Source organism: Hypanus sabinus, chromosome 11 (genome assembly GCF_030144855.1).
Source record: "Hypanus sabinus isolate sHypSab1 chromosome 11, sHypSab1.hap1, whole genome shotgun sequence".
Classification (NCBI taxonomy): Eukaryota; Metazoa; Chordata; class Chondrichthyes; order Myliobatiformes; family Dasyatidae; genus Hypanus; species Hypanus sabinus.
The window spans coordinates 52,594,516-52,614,324 of NC_082716.1; the positions used below are offsets into that span (position 1 = coordinate 52,594,516).

Below are 19,809 nucleotides of genomic sequence, written 5' to 3' on the forward strand. Positions count from 1 at the left end.
TGGAGAAAGAAACAGAGTCAATCTTTTGGATGGATGGTCCTGTCATTAGAGTGGTGTAGAGATAGAAACGGTGACAAGGTTATTTGAGGTACCCCTTGTATATGACTAGTGTACAGTACCCTGAAATTGATAGTCACATCATTCTATCCCAGTGAAACACACACAAAATGCTGGTATAGCTCAGCAGGTCAGGCAGCTTCTATGGAAATAAATAAACAGTTGATGTTTCAGGCCACGACCCTTCATCAGGACTGGAGAGGAAGGGGGAAGAAGCCAGAATAAGGTGGAGAGAGGAAGAGGAGTACAAGCTAGAAGGTGATAGGTGAAGCCAAGTGGGTTAATCGTGGCAGTACAGGAGGCCATGGACCAACATGTCAAAATGGAAATGGGGATAGGTATTAAGTGGTTGGCCAACAGGAAATCTTGCTTTTTGTGAATGGAGCAAAGGTGCTCGACAAAGCAATCTATGCTGGGTGGGTCTCACCAATGAAGAGGAAGCTGCATCGAGACCACCAGATTTAGTAAATGACCCCAAAAATTCACAGGTGAAGTGTTGCCTCATCTGGGAGGACTGTTGGGGCCCTGAAAGGAGGTGAATAGGCAGGTGCAACATTTCGGCTTGCAGGGATAAATGCCAGGAGGAAAATTAGTGGTGGTGGGGTGGGGGTTTAGGGAACAAACGGACAGGGGAATTACAGAGGGAGAAATTGCTGTGGTAAGTGGAGTCATTAGATAAAAATATACATTTGGTGGTAGGGTCCTGTTGAAGATAGTGAAAGTTGCATAGAATGATATGCCGGATGCAGAGGCTCATGGGGTGGTAGGGAAGAACAAGAGGAATTCTATACCTGTTAAGGTGGCAGGATGATGGGGTGAGGGTGGGTCCAGGTAATAGAGGAGATGAGGGCAAGGGCGAGTCCAGGAAATGGAGGCGATGTGGGTGAGGGCAGCATCAACCATGGAGGACGGGAAACCCTGTTCTCTGAAGGAGGAGGACATGTCTGATATCTTGGAAAGCCTCATCCTGGGAAATGAAGTGGCAGAAACAAAGGAACTGAGAAAAGGGAATAGCAGTTTTACAGGATATAGATTGGGAAGAGGTATAATTATAACAGCCGTAGGAATTGGTAGGTTTATAAAAGACATCGGTAGATAGTTTGTCTCTAGTGACAGCAAGATCTAGAAAGGTGTCAGAAATGGACCGTGGATTTAAGGGCAAAATTGTTGAAATTGGCGCGTTCAGCAGGGGTGCAGGAAAGAGCACCAATGCAGTCGTCAACGTAGCGCAAAGAGCTGGGGAGCATTATCGGGGGAGGCCTGGAACATGGACCATTGCACCTCGTAGACAACTAGAAGGCGGCCATAGCTGGAGCCCATGACTTCACCTTGAGTTTGGAGAAAGTGGGGGGAGCCTAAAAAGAAATTGTCGAGTGAGGACCAGACGGAGGAGGGTAACGGGTAACAGAGCAGGTCAGTATTTCCCCCACCTCAGCTCAGAGTGCAACGTTGCCATGGACTCCTCCATACCCGCCCTTCCCTCTCGTCACTTCCTGCATTTACTGGGCTGGAGTCCGGAACTTCCCGGGAATCCAGGAGGGCGAGTGAGATCGAACCGCTACTTGTTAAATCGGGTTTCTTTGGTAGCTTGCATCAGTGCTTGTGATCTCCGGCTGTGATGGCTGCCTTACGACTTTCGCCTGCGGTCAGCAGGCTGAGCGAACTGGGGTGGGTAGCGTCTCCGGCCGGGCAGTGCCGAGCCCGGGTCGGCATCACAGTGCGGGCTCCGGTCGGCGGCGGCGGATGTGTGCAGCGGGCGAGCAGCTGCAGCCCCGACCCCGACTATCTGCACGAAAGCATCGTCCCCACCAACCACTTCCAGAAGAGCCTCCCGCGGTTAGTGTCAGTTCCCTCCCGTGCCTTGGTGCAGGTTTTTTTTTGCTTAGTGGACTGCTGGGTGAAAGGGCAACTTGCAAAACACCCGAGCTTTTGAACTGCGCGTTTGTTGCACTTTGAACGGGTTTTGGAGTGAAAGTTGCTGGAAAACATTACCCAAGTTGTGAAAGCTTCATTTTCACCGAGTTGTTACAGTTTGCCTGTATCATTTGTATCCCGAAGCTCCTGACTATAATCTGCAAGGTTAGGCAAATATACTATTGCTGCTGTAAGCTGGTTACAATTATGAATCCGCTTAAAATAAGTTTGCAGGGAATAAATGGGTCTTTTGCACACTGCTTTCCCGTGGCCAGGAATTGGTGTTTGTGACCAAGCTATATGCAATACACATCAATGACCGAGAAGCCCAAATATTTTATTTCCTAGCTTTCTAGTGCTACAAAAGTAGATATAAATAAAGGAGAAGGCTGCAAAGAGATTTCAATTTGGATATTTTGCAAAGTGAATGAGAACATGGAAATAGAATATTAGAAAATTGTGAGTCATGGACTTCAAAATGTCCTAACCATGATGGAAAATTTAAGAAATTTTGAGGTATAAACGAAGGTGCATGCAGTTAAAAACAAATGTACAGGTGCAGCAAGGAAATGGGAAGAGAAATGATAGTTCACCTTTATTACTTACATTTATGGAGAACTGACAGGGCAAATTGATCACATGGTAGACAGAAAAAAGATTCAAAAACTCTCAGAACATCCCTCTAAAAACTTTAAGCATTGAGGCATACCACTGGGAACAACAAGCATTGGATCTTCCTGTTTGGCATAAGACATAAGAGCAGAATTAGGCCATTTGGCCCTTCATGTCTGTTCCATCACTCCATTATGGCTGATATATTCTCCCTCTCAACCCCCGCCTTCTCTCTGTAGTCTGACACTCGTTCTACTGGAGAACTTATCAACCTTCGCTTTAAATATGCCCAAAAACTTGGCCCTCACAGCCGTCTGTGGCAATGAATTCCATAGATTTATCACTGAATTGAATTGACTTACATCCTTCATATACTACTCTTTACATTACGTCTGTCTAAGTGTGCAATTTATAGTAATTTGTAATAAATAGTATGTAGAACAGGATGACATAGAAATACTGTTGCATCAGCATGAATTAATCAGTCTGATGGCCTGGTGGAAGAAGCTGTCCTGGACCCTGTTGCTCCTGGCTTTAATGCTGTGGTACTGTTTCCTGGATGGTAGCTGCTGGAACAGTTTGTGGTTGGGGTGACTCGGGTCCCCAATGATCCTTCAGCCCCTTTTTACACACCTGTCTTTGTAAATGACCTGAATAATGGGAAGTTCACATCTACAAATGCTCTGGGCTGTCTGCACCACTCTCTACAGAGTCCTGCAATTGACTTAAGTACAGTTCCCATACCAGACAGTGATGCAGCCAGTCAGGATGCTCTGAGTTGTGCCCCTGTAGAAAGTTATTAGGTTTTGGGGGCCCATACCAAACTTCTTCAACTGTCAGAGGTGAAAGAGGCATTATTGTGCCTTCTTCACCACACACCTGGTATGTACAGACCATGTGAGGCCTCAGTGATGTTTGTCTCAAGGACCTTAAAAGTTGTTCACACTCTCAGCCCCAGATCCATTGATGTCAATAGGGGTTAACCTGTCTCCATTCCTCCTCTAATCCACAACCAGCTCCTTTGTTTTTGCGACATTGAGGAAGAGGTTGTTTTCCTGACACCACTGTGTCAGGGTGATGACTTCTTCCCTGTAGGCTGCCTCATTATTATTTGAGATTAGACTAATCAGTATAGTGTTGACAGCAAATTTAATTAGCAGATTGGAGCTGTGGGTGGCGGCACAGTCATGGATATACAAAGTAAAAGGGGGGGGGCTTCGTACACAGCCCTGAGGGGCACCCGTGTTGTCAGGGGGCAGAGGTGAGGGACCCCCCTCTTACAATTTGCTGGTGATCTGACAGGAAGTCCAAAATCCAGCTACACAAGGCAGGGTGAAGGGTGAAGTCTGAGCTTCTTGTATCCAAGAACAGCATTCTCACGTAAGCATCCTTCTTCTCCAGGTGTGTAAGGACGGTATTTAGAGCTGAGGCTATTGTGTCATCTGTTGATTGGTTGTGTCAGTAGGCGAATTGTAGGGGGTCCAGTGTGGGTGATAGCAAGCTGCAGATGTAATCCTTGACCAACCTCTCAAAGCATTAAATTACTATTCAGTTGTGTGCGACAAGATGCCAGTCGCTTAGACGTGTTACCTTGGTCTTTTTAGGCACTGGAGCAATGATGGATGTTTTGAAGCAGGAAGGCACTGTACTCTGGGAGAGAGTCTGTAATTGTCTGTAAACTCATCTGTCAGTTGTCCTGCACACAGTCTGAGTACCCAGCCTGGGATGCCGTCCCGTCCCGCAGCTTTGTGACTGTCCACTCGTTGGAAACACCTGTGTACTTCAGTCTTGCGATAACCAAGATGCAGGTTGCAACAACGGCTCATACGTGTTGACAACTTCAAATCGAGCGTAAGAGAAAAAAACAATTTAGCTCATCTGGCAGACACACCTGCCAGTTGTGCCAGGCATCACCTTCTGGCTAAAGATATTCATCTTTGTTCGAAAGAGACGTCCTTGTAATCTGAGGCCTTGCCCTCTGGTCCTAGACCTCCCACTGTAAGAACCATCTTCTCCATGTCCACTCTATGTAGGCCTTTCGGTATTCAATAGGTTTCAATGAGATCTCCCACATTCTTCTAAACTGCAATGAGTACAGACCCATGTTAACCCTTTCATTCCCCAGATCTTTCTTATGAACATCATCAGGACCCCCTCCAATGCCAACACATGCTTTCTTAGAAAAGGAGCCATAAACTGCACACAGAACTCCAAGTCTGGTCTGACCAATGTCTTATAAAGCTTCAGCATTAGATCCTTGCTTTCATATTCTAGTCCTCTTGAAATTAATGCAAACATTGAATTTTGCCTTCCTTACTGCTGACTCAACCTGAATGTTAGCCTTTAGGGGATCCTGTACAAGGGGCTCCCAAGTTCCTTTACACCTCTGATTTCTGAATTTTCTCCCCATTTATTTTAAAAAAAAAGTCTACACCTTTATTCTTTCCACCGGAGTGCATGACCATACACTTCTCTACACTATATTCCATCTGCCATGTCTTTGCCCATTGGCCCAATTTGTCCAAGTCCTTCTGTGGACGCCCTGATTCTTTAACACTCCTGTCACTCCACCTCTCTTCTTATCATCTGCAAACCTGGTCATAAAGCCTTCAATTCTGTCACCTAAAATAACATGAAAGAACCACCCCCAACACCGAACAGTGCAGAACACCACTAGTCACTGGCAGCATGCCTACATAAAGTGATCTCATTGAGATTTACAAAATCCACACTGAGCTAGATAAGCTTATTGCAGGAGGATTGTTTTCCTAGGTTGAGGTATCCAGAAATTAAGCACAACCTCAAAACAAGGTAATTCGCGATGAGGTAAAATTTCCTCACTCAGAAATTCCTTCTCTTCTCCACATCTCAGGAGGGCTATGGACGTTTCGTTTGATAGATTTCTGGACATGAAGTGAATTAAAAACAATGGAGGTAGTACCATTTTCCAGCATTGAAGTGGAAGATCAGCATTGAATGGTGGAGCAGATTTGAAGGGCTAGATGCTTCTCCTCCTAATTCTGATGTTCTTGTATTTGCTGGCTTCACAAATTCCACTAGAATTTTGAATTTTCATAGGATTGTTATGTTTATCTGAAAATGAGATTAGTATTAATAGATTGCTCAGACCATCACTGGAGTGTGGAATGGTTTCCATACGTTTTATTATTGATTGTTTTTTTGCATGTATGGTATAGGTACATACTCAACTCCTTGCTGGTCTTAGAAGTTTTTTACTTGTACTTGCTATAACAGCCTGTAACACTCAGAACACACCCTCATTCCTTTCCTGAGCCAAGAGTTCCTTGATAATGATGTTGACTGCCCAATGCTATGATCCTTCCTCAGAATTATTAAAGTGGATGTCATGTGATGAAATCTTCAGGTAGGAGCAATTCCCAGTGGCCATCATTGGATATCAAAATGGTGTTTTGCCGTTATTGCCTGTTTGAACTGGGGAAAAAATAACAAATTGAGTGTGACCCAATCACAAACAAGAGAAAAACTGCAGGTGCTGGAAAGCCAAGTAGCACACAAAATGCTGGAGGAACTCAGCAAGCCACACAGCATCTATGGATAAAAGTACAGTTTACGTTTTGGGACAAAACCCTTCGGCAGGACTCACTCGGCACAAAACAACTGTACTCTTTTCCATAGATGCTGCCTGGACTGCTAAGTTCCTCCAGCATTTTGTGTGTGTAAATTGGATATGAGTTTTAAATTGAACTTCAAGCGATATAAATCATTTTGAAGAAATCTTTGTAATGATCATAATGTCAGGTGTTGACATAATAATTCTTTAACTGAAGATTGTTATGGTGACAAATGCTTCATAAAAGTCTCACATCATAATAATCTCCCCAGTGCATCAAGCTATGGCTTTGATGCCAAGCAACACTTTGTATAATATATAAGCCTACAGGACCTTCACACTATACTGAGTATTAATAAGTGATATTTTATACAGCAGTATAAATGAAAATTGAAAATTATGTACATTATATTTCAATTTGAAAACTAATTACCCTGCAGCTTTAGGCTGTGTTCCTGAGCTACTTCCTAATTTACTATCTTTATCCCAAAGATTACCTGTTCCAAAGCTGCAGGATACAGTCCGCCGTTACCTGAATGCACAGAGACCACTTTTAGATAATGACCAATATAGGTAAGTAAATAAAATTTTAATTGGCTGATAGTTTAGAAATGTTATGTCAACTTTGTAATGCAAAGAAGTAAACACCCAGTGTTTTGATTTGAGTGTTTTCCAGTATTTTAATGTATATGGTGTTCTTGGAATTTGCCTCTTCAGCCTCTTTGCATAATTATTAGTAGCTACCATATCTGATCAAATGTGCAAGTATTTAAAGGCACAAGGTATGATAATCTAACTGGAATTAGAATCTGGTTTGCTATCACTGACGTGTATTGTGAAATTTGTTGTTTTGCGGCAGCAGTACACTGCAATACAAGATAATAAAATCTATAAATTACAATAAGAAAGATATAATTAAGTATGTAGTGAAAAGAGAGAGCAAAAAAAATTAGTGAGATAGTGTTCATTGTCCGTTCAGAAATCTGGTGGAGGGGAAGAATCTGTTCCTAAGCATTGAGTGTGTGTCTTCAGGCTCCTGTACTTCCTCCTTGATGGTAGCAATGAGAAGAGGGTATGTCCTGTGTGATGGGGGTCCTTAATGATGGATGTCGCTTTTTGAGACATTATCTTCTGAAGAGGTCCTCGGTGCAGGGGAGGCCAGCATCCATGATGGAGCTATTCGAACTTGAAACTTTCTGCACCCTTTTCTGATCCTGTGCTGTGGCCGCTCCATACCACACGTCAATGCAGCCAGTTGGAACATTCTCCATGGTACATTGGTAGAAATTTGCAGGAGTCTTTGGTGTCATTTAGTCCCCTTGAACTTCTAATGCAATATAGCCGATAATGTGCCGCCTTTGTAATTGCTTCCATACGTTGGGCTCAGGATAGGCCTTCAGAGTTGTTGGCACCCAGGAACTTGAAAAAGCTCACCCTTTCCGCTGCAGATCCCTCAGTGAAGGCCGGTGTGCGTTCCCTTGACCTCCCCTTCCCGAAGTGCACAATCAGTTCCTGACATTGAGTGCAAGGTTGCTGTTGCAACACCACTCAACCAGCTGATCTGCCTCACTCCTATGTGCCCTCTCTTCATCATCTGAAATTCTTCCGGCAATAGTTGTTATTCGCTAATTTATAGATGTTGTTTGAGCTGTGGCTAGAGACAGACACGGCTGTAGAGAGAACAGAGCAGTACCACCCTGCGGTGCGCCATTGTTGATTATTACTGAGGAGAAGGTGTTATTTCCGATCCGCATTGACCATCGTCTCCTGACGAGGAAGGCAAGGGTCCAGTTTCAGTGGCGGGTGCAAGGCCCAGGTTTTGGAGCTTGTTAATTAGTACTGAGGGTATGATTGTGTTAAACACTTAGCTGTATTCAATAAACAGCAGGCAGATATAGGTATTGCTATTGGCCAGGAAATCCAAGGCCCAGTGGAGAGCCAGTGAGATTGCGTCAACTGTAGACCTATTGTGGTGATAGGCAGATTGCAGTGGGTCAAAACCAACCTCTCAGAGCTCTTCACCCTAATCGATGTGAGTCCAGCTGATAGTTGTTGAGGCAGCTCACCCTGCTCTCCTGGGCCACTAAAGCAGGTGAGAATCTCATGAAGGATTGAAGATGTCCTGGAATACTCCAGCCAGATGGTTGGCACAGGTTTTCATTACATTACCAGGTTCATCATCAGGGCCTGAGTCCTTGTTCACCCTCATGAAAGATGTTCTGACGCTGGCCTCCAAGAGGGAGATCACAGGGATTCTGTAGGGACTCGCACGTGTGTAATTTTATTCTCCCTTTTGACATGTGCATAAAAGGAGCTTAGCTCATCTGGGAGCGAATTCCTATTGAGACCACGATAATATATGGATACAAAGACATGGACAATCCAGAAATTTGCATAACATTTATTTTACGCATTGTATCAAAATAACCTGATACAGATTTTAACTTGTTTTTATCTTTCAAGCGTAATACCCTCCTACTGTTTATGATATAGGTATAGCTTATTTGTTGAAATTATGTTATAAGTTCAGTGTAGGACAAAGCTTAGTATGCTACAGAGTAGGAACTATGAGTCAGCATTGTAGAGGGGTGGGATGTAGAAATGCAGCCTTTTCCCCAAGTGTAGAGGAGGTGAGAGATCACTCAAATGCGCACTGAACAAGTGTTTTAAGTCTTCACAAAGGTCATGTATGGATTGCAGTTTGGGAACATGGAGAGACAAGTATGTGCTTTGTATTGGGGAGACGAAAGTGAAGGAAGGAATTAGGGTAGGCATATACTTGTTTCATTATTACTTTCAAGCTTCTTCACAAAGATAGTGTTCGTACATTAATATTTTGACTTAATTATTTGGAAAGATATGGATTGACCAATAGTTACAGACTGGCTCCTGAATGGGGTACCAAAGCAATACAGATGGTCAAAAGATATCCACTTCTTTACCTGTTGATAATATTTATTTAAATGCATAAGTGCTGTAAGATCTGACATTGAGCGGTACGGTAGCATAGCAGTTAGTGCAATTACTTTACAGCATCAGCAATCAAATCACCAGTTGGTTCAATTCCCGCTGCTATCTGTAAGGAGTTGGTCTGTTCTTCTCATGACCATAAGGTGCTCCTGTTCCCACAATCCAAAGTCGTATGGTTATGGTTAGTGAGTTGTGGCATGGCAACACTTGCAGACTGACACCAGCACAAACCTTGGGCTGTGTTATTCATTTACACAAAATAGCACATTTTACTCTATGTTACGTGTGACAAATAAAACTAATAGTTTAATCTTTTTTAAATTTTTTAATGACACCATTTGACCAAGGGAGTATTCTCCGCCGCCAACACTCCTCTTCTAAGCAACACCATTTAAAATATTAACTGGCTTTTTGTTTGTCCGATACTGTGTTTAATTTTGAAGTTACTTGGAATGGGATAATGTCAGAAACAGTTATACATCTCTCTCTTCAACTACCAGTGAACCTTGATAATGTACGGTTGGGTTGTTGGGTTGGTCAAATTCCAAACCCAGTCTAGCCTTAACCAACTCGTATACTCTCCCTCCAATAGAGATCAGTGAACAATGATCAGGACATGTGAATGCTGGCAGAGTTTCCCCTTCCTTTCACATGAAGTTGAAAAGCCTCAGCTGAGATAATTTAACTGGGAATGGACTAGAATCATCCTGGTGTGCTGAGTGTAGGTCTCATTTTATACAATGCAGTCAGCAATTGAGTGGTTTTTGCACAAATCATTGATTTCTACAGTATATGCACCTCTATATTACTAGATATTGGTTTACTTCTATAGCTTCAAAATTAATTTGTTATAATTTTGAAACTAAAAAAAATTGCAACCTATTTTGTTAAGTCATCTTTTCTTAATAAGATGGTAAATGGATAACACAAAAAGCTTTTGTGTTCCCAGACTAGAATGGTAATACTGATTTCTGTCTCTATATATTCACCAAATGCACTGCAAGAGTTGTATATCTACAGCCATAGAACATACAGTATAGCACAGGAACAGGCCTCTCAGCCCACAACGTTGCGCCAAGCCGATTAAATTAATAATCAAATGGCCAATTAAACTAATCCCTTCTACCTACAGAATGTACATTTCATTTCCCTCACATTCAGGAGCCTATCTAAACCTCTCTTAAAAATTCCTAATGTATCTCTCCCTGCCACCACCCTGTGTGAAAAGTTCTTGCCCCTCACATCTCCCTTGACTTACCCCTTCTAAACTTAAATACATTCCAAGATTATTTAATGTCTTTTCCTGTTCACAGATGTAAGGAGAACAAAATAATTGTTACTCTGGATCTGATGCAGCACAAAAAACCCATGAAAGAGAAAAAAAAACAATAATAAAAAAAACACATAATAAATATAAGTAGATAAGCTGGTTTGTATACATTGATTGTATATCCATAAAGTGACGCGAGATGGTGCACAAGGTGACTGGTGGAAAATAATAAAGTAGTGGTGGAGTTAGTGGGTGGAGGTGTTGATTGGCTTTACTGCTTGAGGAAGTCTCTGTTTTTTAGTCTGGTGGTCCTGGCGTGGATGCTGTATAGCCTCCATCCTAAAGGGATTGGACAAACAGTCCATGAACAGAGTGTGTTGAATCCTTCATGATGTCACAGGCCCTTTTTTGACATTTTTCCTTATATGTCCTTAATGGGCAGGCTTTTGCCAGTGATGTGTTGGGTAGTTTTGATTGCCTGTTGTAGAGCCTTCCTTCTGCTATTAGACATTTCAACCCTGGGAAAAAGATATTGTCTGTCTACTCTATGCCTCTCATGGTCTTATAAACCTCCATCAGATTTTCGCTCAGCCTCTGCCACTCCAGAGAAAACAACCCATGTTTGTCCATCCTCTCGTTATAGCACAGGCCCTCTAATACAGGCAGCATTCTGGTTAACCTCTTCTGCATTCTTCCAAAGTCTCAACCTTCTTCCTATAATGGGGTGGCGACCAGAATTGTATGCAATACTCCAAATGTGGCCTAACTAGAGTTTTATAAAGCCACAACATAACTTTCTGGCTTTTGAACTCAAGCCTTGACTAATGAAGCCATATATGACCTATAGCGGCCCTATCAGTCTGTGTAGCCACTTTCGAGGAGCTATGAACTTTCAAGATCCCTCTGCTCATCAACTCTTAAGAGAGGTGCAACTCTTCACGTTTAGCTGAGTTAAACTCTATCTGCCATTTCTTCACCCATATCTGTAACCGATCTATATCCCACTGTATCGATTACCAATCTTCTGCACTAACCACAACCATCTTCGTTTGGTGAGAATTGAATCTGGCTTGACAGCAGGTAACTTATGGAAGACTATCCTGGTCTTCAGTGTGTGGGCATGCAGGGAAAGTAGCCATCTTGAAGCACCAGAGAGCTTGTAGCACCTTGGACATACTCATGTAGGAGTCAAAATCTTCATAAGACGTAGGCATCAGATTAAGAAAGATGCTTGTTTTGCAGCTTTAATGTGCTGCTAAAAAGATGGAAAAAATAAATAAAATCATCATTAACTCTTGAAGCATAATCTTTCTTTAAACAGCTAATGTTTGCAACTGAACAGGGAACTGTCTACTCTTTGAACTGTCTAGACATTTTAAGGCATAAGAGATGTCTTTGGGTAAGCAAACATTGGAGTTCTATCTGTGGGCTTTACTGTGTTTCTGATTTTAGATCTGGCAACAGTGGCATTTAACAGATCAAATATTTTAATATCCATGCCAAGTGGCCCCTTGCTCGGCCTGATTATGTGCACATCTGCCCACATTATATGCTTTTTCTTTGTTACAGGAGAACAGAAAAGGTGGCTCACGATTTTGAACAGGGGGTTGGTAAACAATTACACGAAGAACTTTTGGCTCAGGACAAAAAAAACAAACATACCAGTTACATTTCGGGTGAGATCCTCAAGCTGTTTGATCTGAACTGTTATCGCAAAATGAAAGAACAAACCTTTGCCTGCTATCATTGTTCTGAAGGGACGATCTCTTTTGTATCTTACAGTGGTGCTAGAAAGTTTGTGAACCCTTTAGAATTTTCTCTATTTCTTCATAAATATAACTTAAAATGTGATCAGATCTTCATGCCAAGTTCTAAAAGTAGACAAAGAGAACTAAATTAAATAAATAACACAAAAACATTATACATATTCATTTATGTAATGTGAAAAATGATCCAATATTGCAATATCTGTTGAAAAAAGTATGTGAATCTTTGCTTTCAGTAACTGACCATTCCTCCATACAAAACTGTTTCAGTTCAATTAACTGTTTCAATATTCCTGGGATACCTTGCATGACCAGCTCTCAACAGGTCATGCCACAGCATCTCAATTGGTTAAAATCTGGACCTTGACTTGGCCATTTCAAAACATGAATTTTCTTCTATTTAAATTATTCTGTTGTTTACTGTTGTGTTTCAGATCATTGTCTTGTTGCATCATCCCATTTCTATTAAGCTTCAGGTGACAGACTGCTACCCTGGCGTTCTCCTGTGAAATGGTGATAAAATTTTGAATTCATTGTTCCCTCAACAATTACAAGTTGTCCAAGCCCTGAGGCAGCAAAACAGCCCCAGATTATAATGCTCCTTCCACCATGCTTCACAGTTGTTATAAGGCTTTGGTGTTGTTGTACAGTGCCCTTTTTCCTCTAATCATACTAGTGCGCATTTCTGCTAAAAAGCTCAACTTTTGTCTCATCAGTCCACAGAACATTGTCCTAGAAGCACTGTGGAACATCCAAGTGGTCTTAGCAAACTTGAGATGTGCAGCAACGTTTATTCGTGGAGAGCAGTGGTTTCTTTCATAGTGTCCTTCCATGAACACCATTCTTCAGTGTTTTTTTTATAGTGGACTCATGAACAGAGACTTTAGTAAGCTTTAGAGATTACTGCAGGTTTTTTGCTGTTACCCTTGGATTCTTATTCATCTCCTTCAGCATTGCACATTGTGCTCTTGGTGTGAACCTTGCAGGACACTTGCTCCTACGGAGAGTAACAATGGTATTGAATTTCCTCTATTTGGAGACAGTTTCTCCCACTGTGGACTAATGAACACTGAGGCCTTTAGAAGTGCTTTTGTAACGTTTTGTCAGCTTCATGCACATCTACAATTCTTCTTCTAAGGTCCTCTGAAAGTTGTTTTGATTAAGGCATGGTACACTTAAAGATATCTTTCTTGAGAAGTGCAGGCTCTGTCAGTAGCCTGACTTTGTGTGTCTTTTTTAAAGGGCAGCGCACCTCTATAACCTGCACCTCCAATCTCAATTCATTGATTGGAGCACCTGACTCCAAATAGCTTTTGTGGAAGGCATTACCCCAAAGGTTCAGATACCTTTTTGAACCTAGACTGTGATTGTTTAAATGATGTACTCAGTAATGATGAGAAGCAGTACAACTGTTTGTTATTAGTTTAGGCAGATTGTGTTTGTCTATTATTGCAACTTATATTAAAATCAGACCACACTTTATGAGTAATTAATACAGAAAACCAGGTAATTGTAAAGGGTTCACAAACTTTTTCCTGCAACTGTAACTGGAAGAATGATCTAAATACTGCTACTTTGTATTTGCTATAATAATTGTCCTTTTTGCCAGTTTGAAACAAACCTGTTAATTGGTGAGAATCTGAAAATATATATTATTTGTCTTGCCACTTGATTGAGTTTGATTTTTAAAATCATTTACATAATGTTTCTTGTTACAGTGTACAATAGATGAATTATTGCAGCTTTTCTACCCGATGGCGTAGTGAATAATTGTAGTAGGAATTATGATTGATATAAATGTCTTCAAGTTCTGGTCTATGTAATATTAGTTGACTTCTGAAGATATAAGAGATTGCATATACTGGGATCTGGGCACAAAATCAAACTGCAGGAGGATTCTTGCCCCAACAGAGCTAGCACTCTCTTGGATCTTACCTTTCACCCCACCAGCCTCTGCATCCTGTACATCATTCTTGGTAACTTATTCCAGCTGCAGCACGATCCTGCCACCAGTCTCACCTTCCTCTCTGCACTCCTTTCTGCTTTAGCAGGCAGGGACCACATGCACTTCATGTCTTGCAGGTTTGTTCATCACCCCTTCCCCCACCCCCACCACTAATCAATGGTCCCTTTACTCCACGGATTCTGCCTGATCTGATGAGCTCCTTCAGCAATTTGTTTTTCTGAATTGGTAGAAATGCCTGAATTGGACTTGGGATCCCTAGTTTAGGGTAAAGGAAAAAGTGGCAGATTTTCCTTTAATTATTCAGTGATCTCAGAATGGTAAGCGCTTACCTAAGTAAACAAGGATAGTATCAAATTTAACTTGATATGGCCAGTACAGTCAATATGATATTGTATATTAATAAACAATATCGATAGGGGTCCATGGAATCTTATAACAACACTTGTGAGGAATTGTGTGGAGAATTTTGTTTGGGTGATTTACCTATTAGTAGATTAAAAAAAAATTAAACAAACTGGATAAGCAAATGAGAAGTTTCATATGGGACACATTATGTTTTAATGTTTAATATATTCAGAGCTTTTAGAATTATTTTTTCTCATTATTTTTAGGACCATGGTTTGACATGTACCTAAGTGCCCGTGAATCAGTGGTCCTGAATTTTAACCCCTTTATGTCGTTTAATCCTGATCCAAATCCTGCATACAATAATCAGCTAATTCGGGCAACCAACCTGACAGTGTCTGCAGTACGTTTCATGAAGACTTTTCGTGCAGGTTTACTCGAACCTGAAATTTTCCACCTCAATCCTGCTAAAAGTGACACAGCTCTTTTCAAGAATATCATTCGCTTTGTTCCCACTTCTGTTTCATGGTATGGTGCCTATATGGTTAATGCCTATCCACTTGATATGTCTCAGTACTACAGACTCTTCAATTCCACTCGTATTCCCAGACCAATTCGAGATGAGCTTCTTACAAATAAAAGTGGCAAGCACTTGCTGGTGATGAGAAATGGACATTTCTATATATTTGATGTTATTGATCAAGATGGAAGGATCACAAAGCCTTCTGAAATCCTGGCACATTTCCAGTATATTTTGTCTGATTTCAGTCCCCCTCCTGAATTTCCACTTGGGTATTTGACGAGTGAGAATCGGGATGTCTGGTCCTCTCTAAGACAGAGACTATTGGAGGCTGGGAATAAAGAGGCATTAAATAAAATAGATTCTGCTGTCTTCTGTGTTTGCCTTGATGACATTATCATCAAAGACCACCTTGAGCTCTCCCATAACATGCTTCATGGAAATGGCCTCAACCGCTGGTATGACAAATCGTTCACTTTCATATTAACCAAAGATGGCACTGCAGGTGTGAACTTTGAACATTCATGGGGGGACGGCGTCGCTGTCCTGCGTTTACAGAATGAAGTTTTCAAAGACACGACCACGCGGCCTGCAGTTTCCCCAACAACACAGCCTGCAATGATTGACTCCTCTAAGAGTGTGCAGAAGCTTGAGTTCAAACTCGATGATGTTCTTAAAGCAGGAATTTTGAGTGCTAAAGAAAAATTTGACACCACTGTGAGCACGTTGACTATCGAAGCTGCCGAATTTAAAAAAGGTGGGAAAGTGTTCCTGAAAAAGCAGAAGCTGAGTCCTGATGCAGTGGCTCAACTCTCTCTTCAAATGGGCTTTCTGAGGCAGTACGGCAAAACAGTAGCCACTTATGAGTCATGCAGCACTGCAGCATTTAAACATGGTCGTACAGAAACTATTCGCCCTGCCACCATATACACCCAGAAGTGCTGTGAGGCATTTGTGAGGCAGCCTTCGAAACATAGCATCTCAGACTTGAAGGCAATGATAGACGAGTGCTCCAAGTATCATGGGCAGCTAACCAAAGAGGCTGCAATGGGTAAGTTCAAATTTGCTTACTTAGATATTGAAATGATTTGTTTTTACAACCTTTAAAGCCACTGGCAGCCTTCAGCTATCAACATTCCATATGAACCTAGTCCCCTGCAACTAATGTTTATTTGAATCATGCTGTAGCAAATCAGATTTCTTAGCCCATTAGGTTTGTCTGGTTATTCATATATTTTTTTACCAGAGTAGATATGGCTGTGACTTAAAAGCAGTGTGCTTGATTTCCTTAGTTCAGCTATCTGCAATTATGCTGTAATGTTTATAATTAAATTAAAACTATGTGATCAAAGTACAAAAATATGGTGGTGTAGCGGTGTGCTACACGCAGCGCTGAAATAATGACACGGAGTCGGTAAACTGAAATTAAAAAAAGCTTTTATTCGAACTTCGCGGCTTCGCTTTAAAGCATCCCTGATCCCGCCCTCCCCGGGCGCGGATGCTGTAGGAGGCACGTATTCACAGTCCTGTCCCACGTGCGGATGCTGTAGGGGGCACGTATTCACAGTCCTGCGCGGGCTTTTCCCTTTGTTGGTGAAGCAGACTTGGCGCCCTTTTGGGACTGGCCTTTATGCCGGCGCGCTGGTAATTTGTAAGCTAGTTCGAGTGCGCTAGGAAGTGGGTTGCCACAGTGGAATATTAATTTAGACCCAGAAAGAAAATTGCATCTAAACAGCAGTCTTGGAGCCTCCCCTCAATGTGATACTTCTTAAGTAATAGATATGGCCCTGATGCCTCTTGATGTTCTTTCAGGTGATCTTAAGATATCCTGCTAGGAAATTAGCCCATTTTCAAACAAAAAAAAAGACACTCAGTGGCTACTTTATTAGGCAAGCCTGTATACCTCTTTAATGCAAACATCTAATTATCCAATCATGTACCAGAAACTCAATGCATAAAAGCATGCAGACTCGGTCAAGAGGCTCAGTTGTTGTTCATACCAAACATCAGAATGGGGAAGAAATGTGATCCAGGTGACTTTGACTGTGTAATGATTGTTGGTGCCCAACATGCAACTTCCATTGAATTTTTTCACACAGCAGTCTCTGAAGTTTGCAGAGAATGACGTGGAAAACAAAAACCATCTACTGAACAGCTGTTCTGTGAGTGAAAACACCTGGTTAATGAGAGAGGTCAAAGGAGAATGGCCAGACTGATTGAAGTTGACTGTAACTTTATTAACTGGACTTTACAACGGTGGTGTGCAGAAGAGCATCTTTGAACATATGTCAAATCTTGAAGTGGATGAGCACAGCTACAGCAGCAGATCTACAAACACGCACTCATTAGGTACAGGAAGTACCTAATAAAGTGGCCATTGAGAGCATATAAGCTATTAATCCAGTAGTTCAGCCTATTTTGCTCTAATATGTTTATTTAATAACACTGGTAGTTTGTAAGCATGCATCATAGCTTCACGGGTACAGAGTTAATCAGTGTTTACTGTGCAGCTGGACATCTGCTGCAGGCTTCTCTATTCTTTGGGTCTACAAAAGGAATGTGTGACTGGTATTTTAAAATGAGAATTATTCTTGTGGCCTTTTGAGATTTTCCAAAGCTACATCATCACCCACTACTGTATCATGGACTGAAACTGCTCCATTTACTAAATGAAACCCAACTACAATCTTGCATCATGACAAATTCAAACACGAGGAAATCTGCAGATGCTGGAAATTCAAGCAACATACACAAAATGCTGGTGGAACACAGCAGGCCAGGCAGCATCTATAAGGAGACGAAGGGTCTCGGCCCGAAATGTCGACAGTGCTTCTCGTAGATGCTGCCTGGCCTGCTGTGTTCCACCGGCATTTTGTGTGTGTGTTTCATGACAAATTGTATGTTTTAACTTTATTATAAAAATAAAAGCAATCCTGGAAATACTCAGTAACACTTAAAGAGATGGCATGAAAGATCATCAACCTTTATATTAATTGATTTTCTCTCTGCACAGAAGCTAGCTTGACCAGCTGAGTATTTCCAGGTTACTGCCTTCTGCAGTTTTTATTTTACATTCTACCAACCATACTTTTAAAAGGGTCTTTCTGACATTGGCCACTAATTTTTTTTCTGTTTTTTTTCTCACAGCTCAGGGATTTGACCGCCATTTATTTGCCTTATGTTACCTGGCAAAATCTAAAGGAATGCCTTTGCCAGAACTATTCCAAGATCCATCATATATTAAAATTAAACACAACATTCTTTCCACCAGCACCCTAACCAGTACAGCCATCCAGTTAGGAGGCTTTGCACCTGTTGTTCCTGATGGTTTTGGAGTTGGATATAGTGTTAATGATAACTGGATAGGTTACAATATTTCCAGCTATCCTGCTCGAGATGCTAAGGAATTCCTTAAGTGTGTCTGCAAAAGTCTGGATGATATCTTTCACGTATTGGAAGGGCAACCCATCAGTGGCTGAGTTACAGAAACTGAAATGGAGAGTGAATTGATATTATCCTGCAGTTACAGAACTTAAGGCCCTAAAATGTTATACTTTAATGTTATCTCTTAATCAGTACATTAGAAAGAATTAAAAATTATTCTTAATTGTCGAGATTTTGGATGCAAGGCACTTAACAACACACTGCTCTGCGACGTCACCGGTGCCAAGCTGCGTGGGTCCTAGTGCCCTTCCCTTGGACAACATTGGTGGCATGGAGAGGGGAAGGCCTGCAGCTTGGGCAACTGCCGGTCTCCCATACAACCCTGCCCAGGCCTGCACCCTGGAAACTCCAGGCACAGATCCATGGTCTCTCGAGACCGACGGATGCCACCATCCAGATCACATTGAGTTTGCTTAATCAGAAGCATTATTTCAATTTTAAACAATTGATATCATTAACTGGACAAGATTATTTTGTAACTTCCTGACCAACCTAAATCTTAAGGACTGTCAAAGGATCAAGCTGATCCTCTCACCAGTCCACTCCAAGCTAAGCAACTACTTACTCAATTTTGCTTGTTTTTCCTTGTCAGTTTGATAAGCCTACAGACAAAATGCCTCCTTTTTTAAGCATTTTGTAACATTTATTTCATGGTGATTACACAAAGATTAATACTCCTTTCACATTCTATTTAATGATTCAGAAAGTCTTGTATGAATTAAAATTGAAGTGATGCTTTTAATTATGCAAACTCAAGGCAATTTCTAGGTGCTTTATGTTGTGTTCATTTGTATTTAAATCAAAAGCAGTCAGTCATAGATAAGTACTTATAGTTGGTTATGTTGGCGTCAATTAAAATACAATTAGCCTAACACTGATGTTGAAGAAAAATGCAATGAAGTTGCTTTACTATAATTGCTTTTTTTAAATGAAAAATAAAGTTCATTCAGATTTCCATTAAAATTTCTTTGATATTCAATTTGTATTGTTACTTTGTGTTTGATAGCAGCTGAAAAGTATTTGAGGCTACTGATGGCCTCAAGCGCCAGAGTTTAGCTTTAATATCACCAAGTCTGCAAGTTACAAAGTTCATGTATACCAGGCGTCTATTTTTAAAACAGAAGACCAACTAAATCTTCTGGTTTTTTAGTAGCTGTGTTCTTTGATCCAGACAGTATTAAAGATATTTGGAGCAAAAGAGAAAATCTGATGAGCAAATGTCCTGTTATTCATTGTGGAATGTATAACAGAGCCCTGCAAACCAAGATGAAACAAAGAGCAAACTTGAGAATGACAATCTCTGGTTGATGTACCTTTGCAGCTTCCAATAATAAATGAACTTATTTAAAATTT

The 19,809-nt window shown here is 41.3% G+C and overlaps 2 protein-coding genes across 4 annotated transcripts in view; one reads left to right on the top strand and one right to left on the bottom strand.

The window, feature by feature from the left end:
* slc1a7a (solute carrier family 1 member 7a) overlaps nucleotides 1–1,628 on the bottom strand; it is an 88,452-nt gene extending 86,824 nt beyond the window's left edge. The window contains exon 1 of one of the 2 annotated variants that reach the window (XM_059984330.1): nucleotides 1,488–1,628. In XM_059984330.1, the coding sequence (XP_059840313.1) occupies nucleotides 1,488–1,525 (38 nt within the window). In that variant the 5' untranslated portion in view covers nucleotides 1,526–1,628. The remainder of the gene's footprint in view (nucleotides 1–1,487) is intronic. The other variant, XM_059984331.1, reaches the window with a different exon arrangement.
* Nucleotides 1,538–19,778, top strand: cpt2 (carnitine palmitoyltransferase 2). Of its 2 annotated transcripts, none has more exons than XM_059984328.1 (5): nucleotides 1,538–1,893; nucleotides 6,668–6,748; nucleotides 11,985–12,091; nucleotides 14,759–16,063; nucleotides 18,160–19,778. In XM_059984328.1, the coding sequence occupies exons 1-5, from the start codon at nucleotides 1,676–1,678 to the stop codon at nucleotides 18,489–18,491; spliced, it is 2,043 nt and encodes a 680-aa protein (XP_059840311.1). In that variant the 5' UTR covers nucleotides 1,538–1,675; the 3' UTR covers nucleotides 18,492–19,778. The 2 variants fall into 2 exon arrangements, with proteins under 2 accessions (XP_059840311.1, XP_059840312.1); XM_059984329.1 differs by lacking the exon at nucleotides 18,160–19,778 and adding an exon at nucleotides 17,112–18,153.
* Nucleotides 19,779–19,809: the final 31 nt, after the last annotated feature.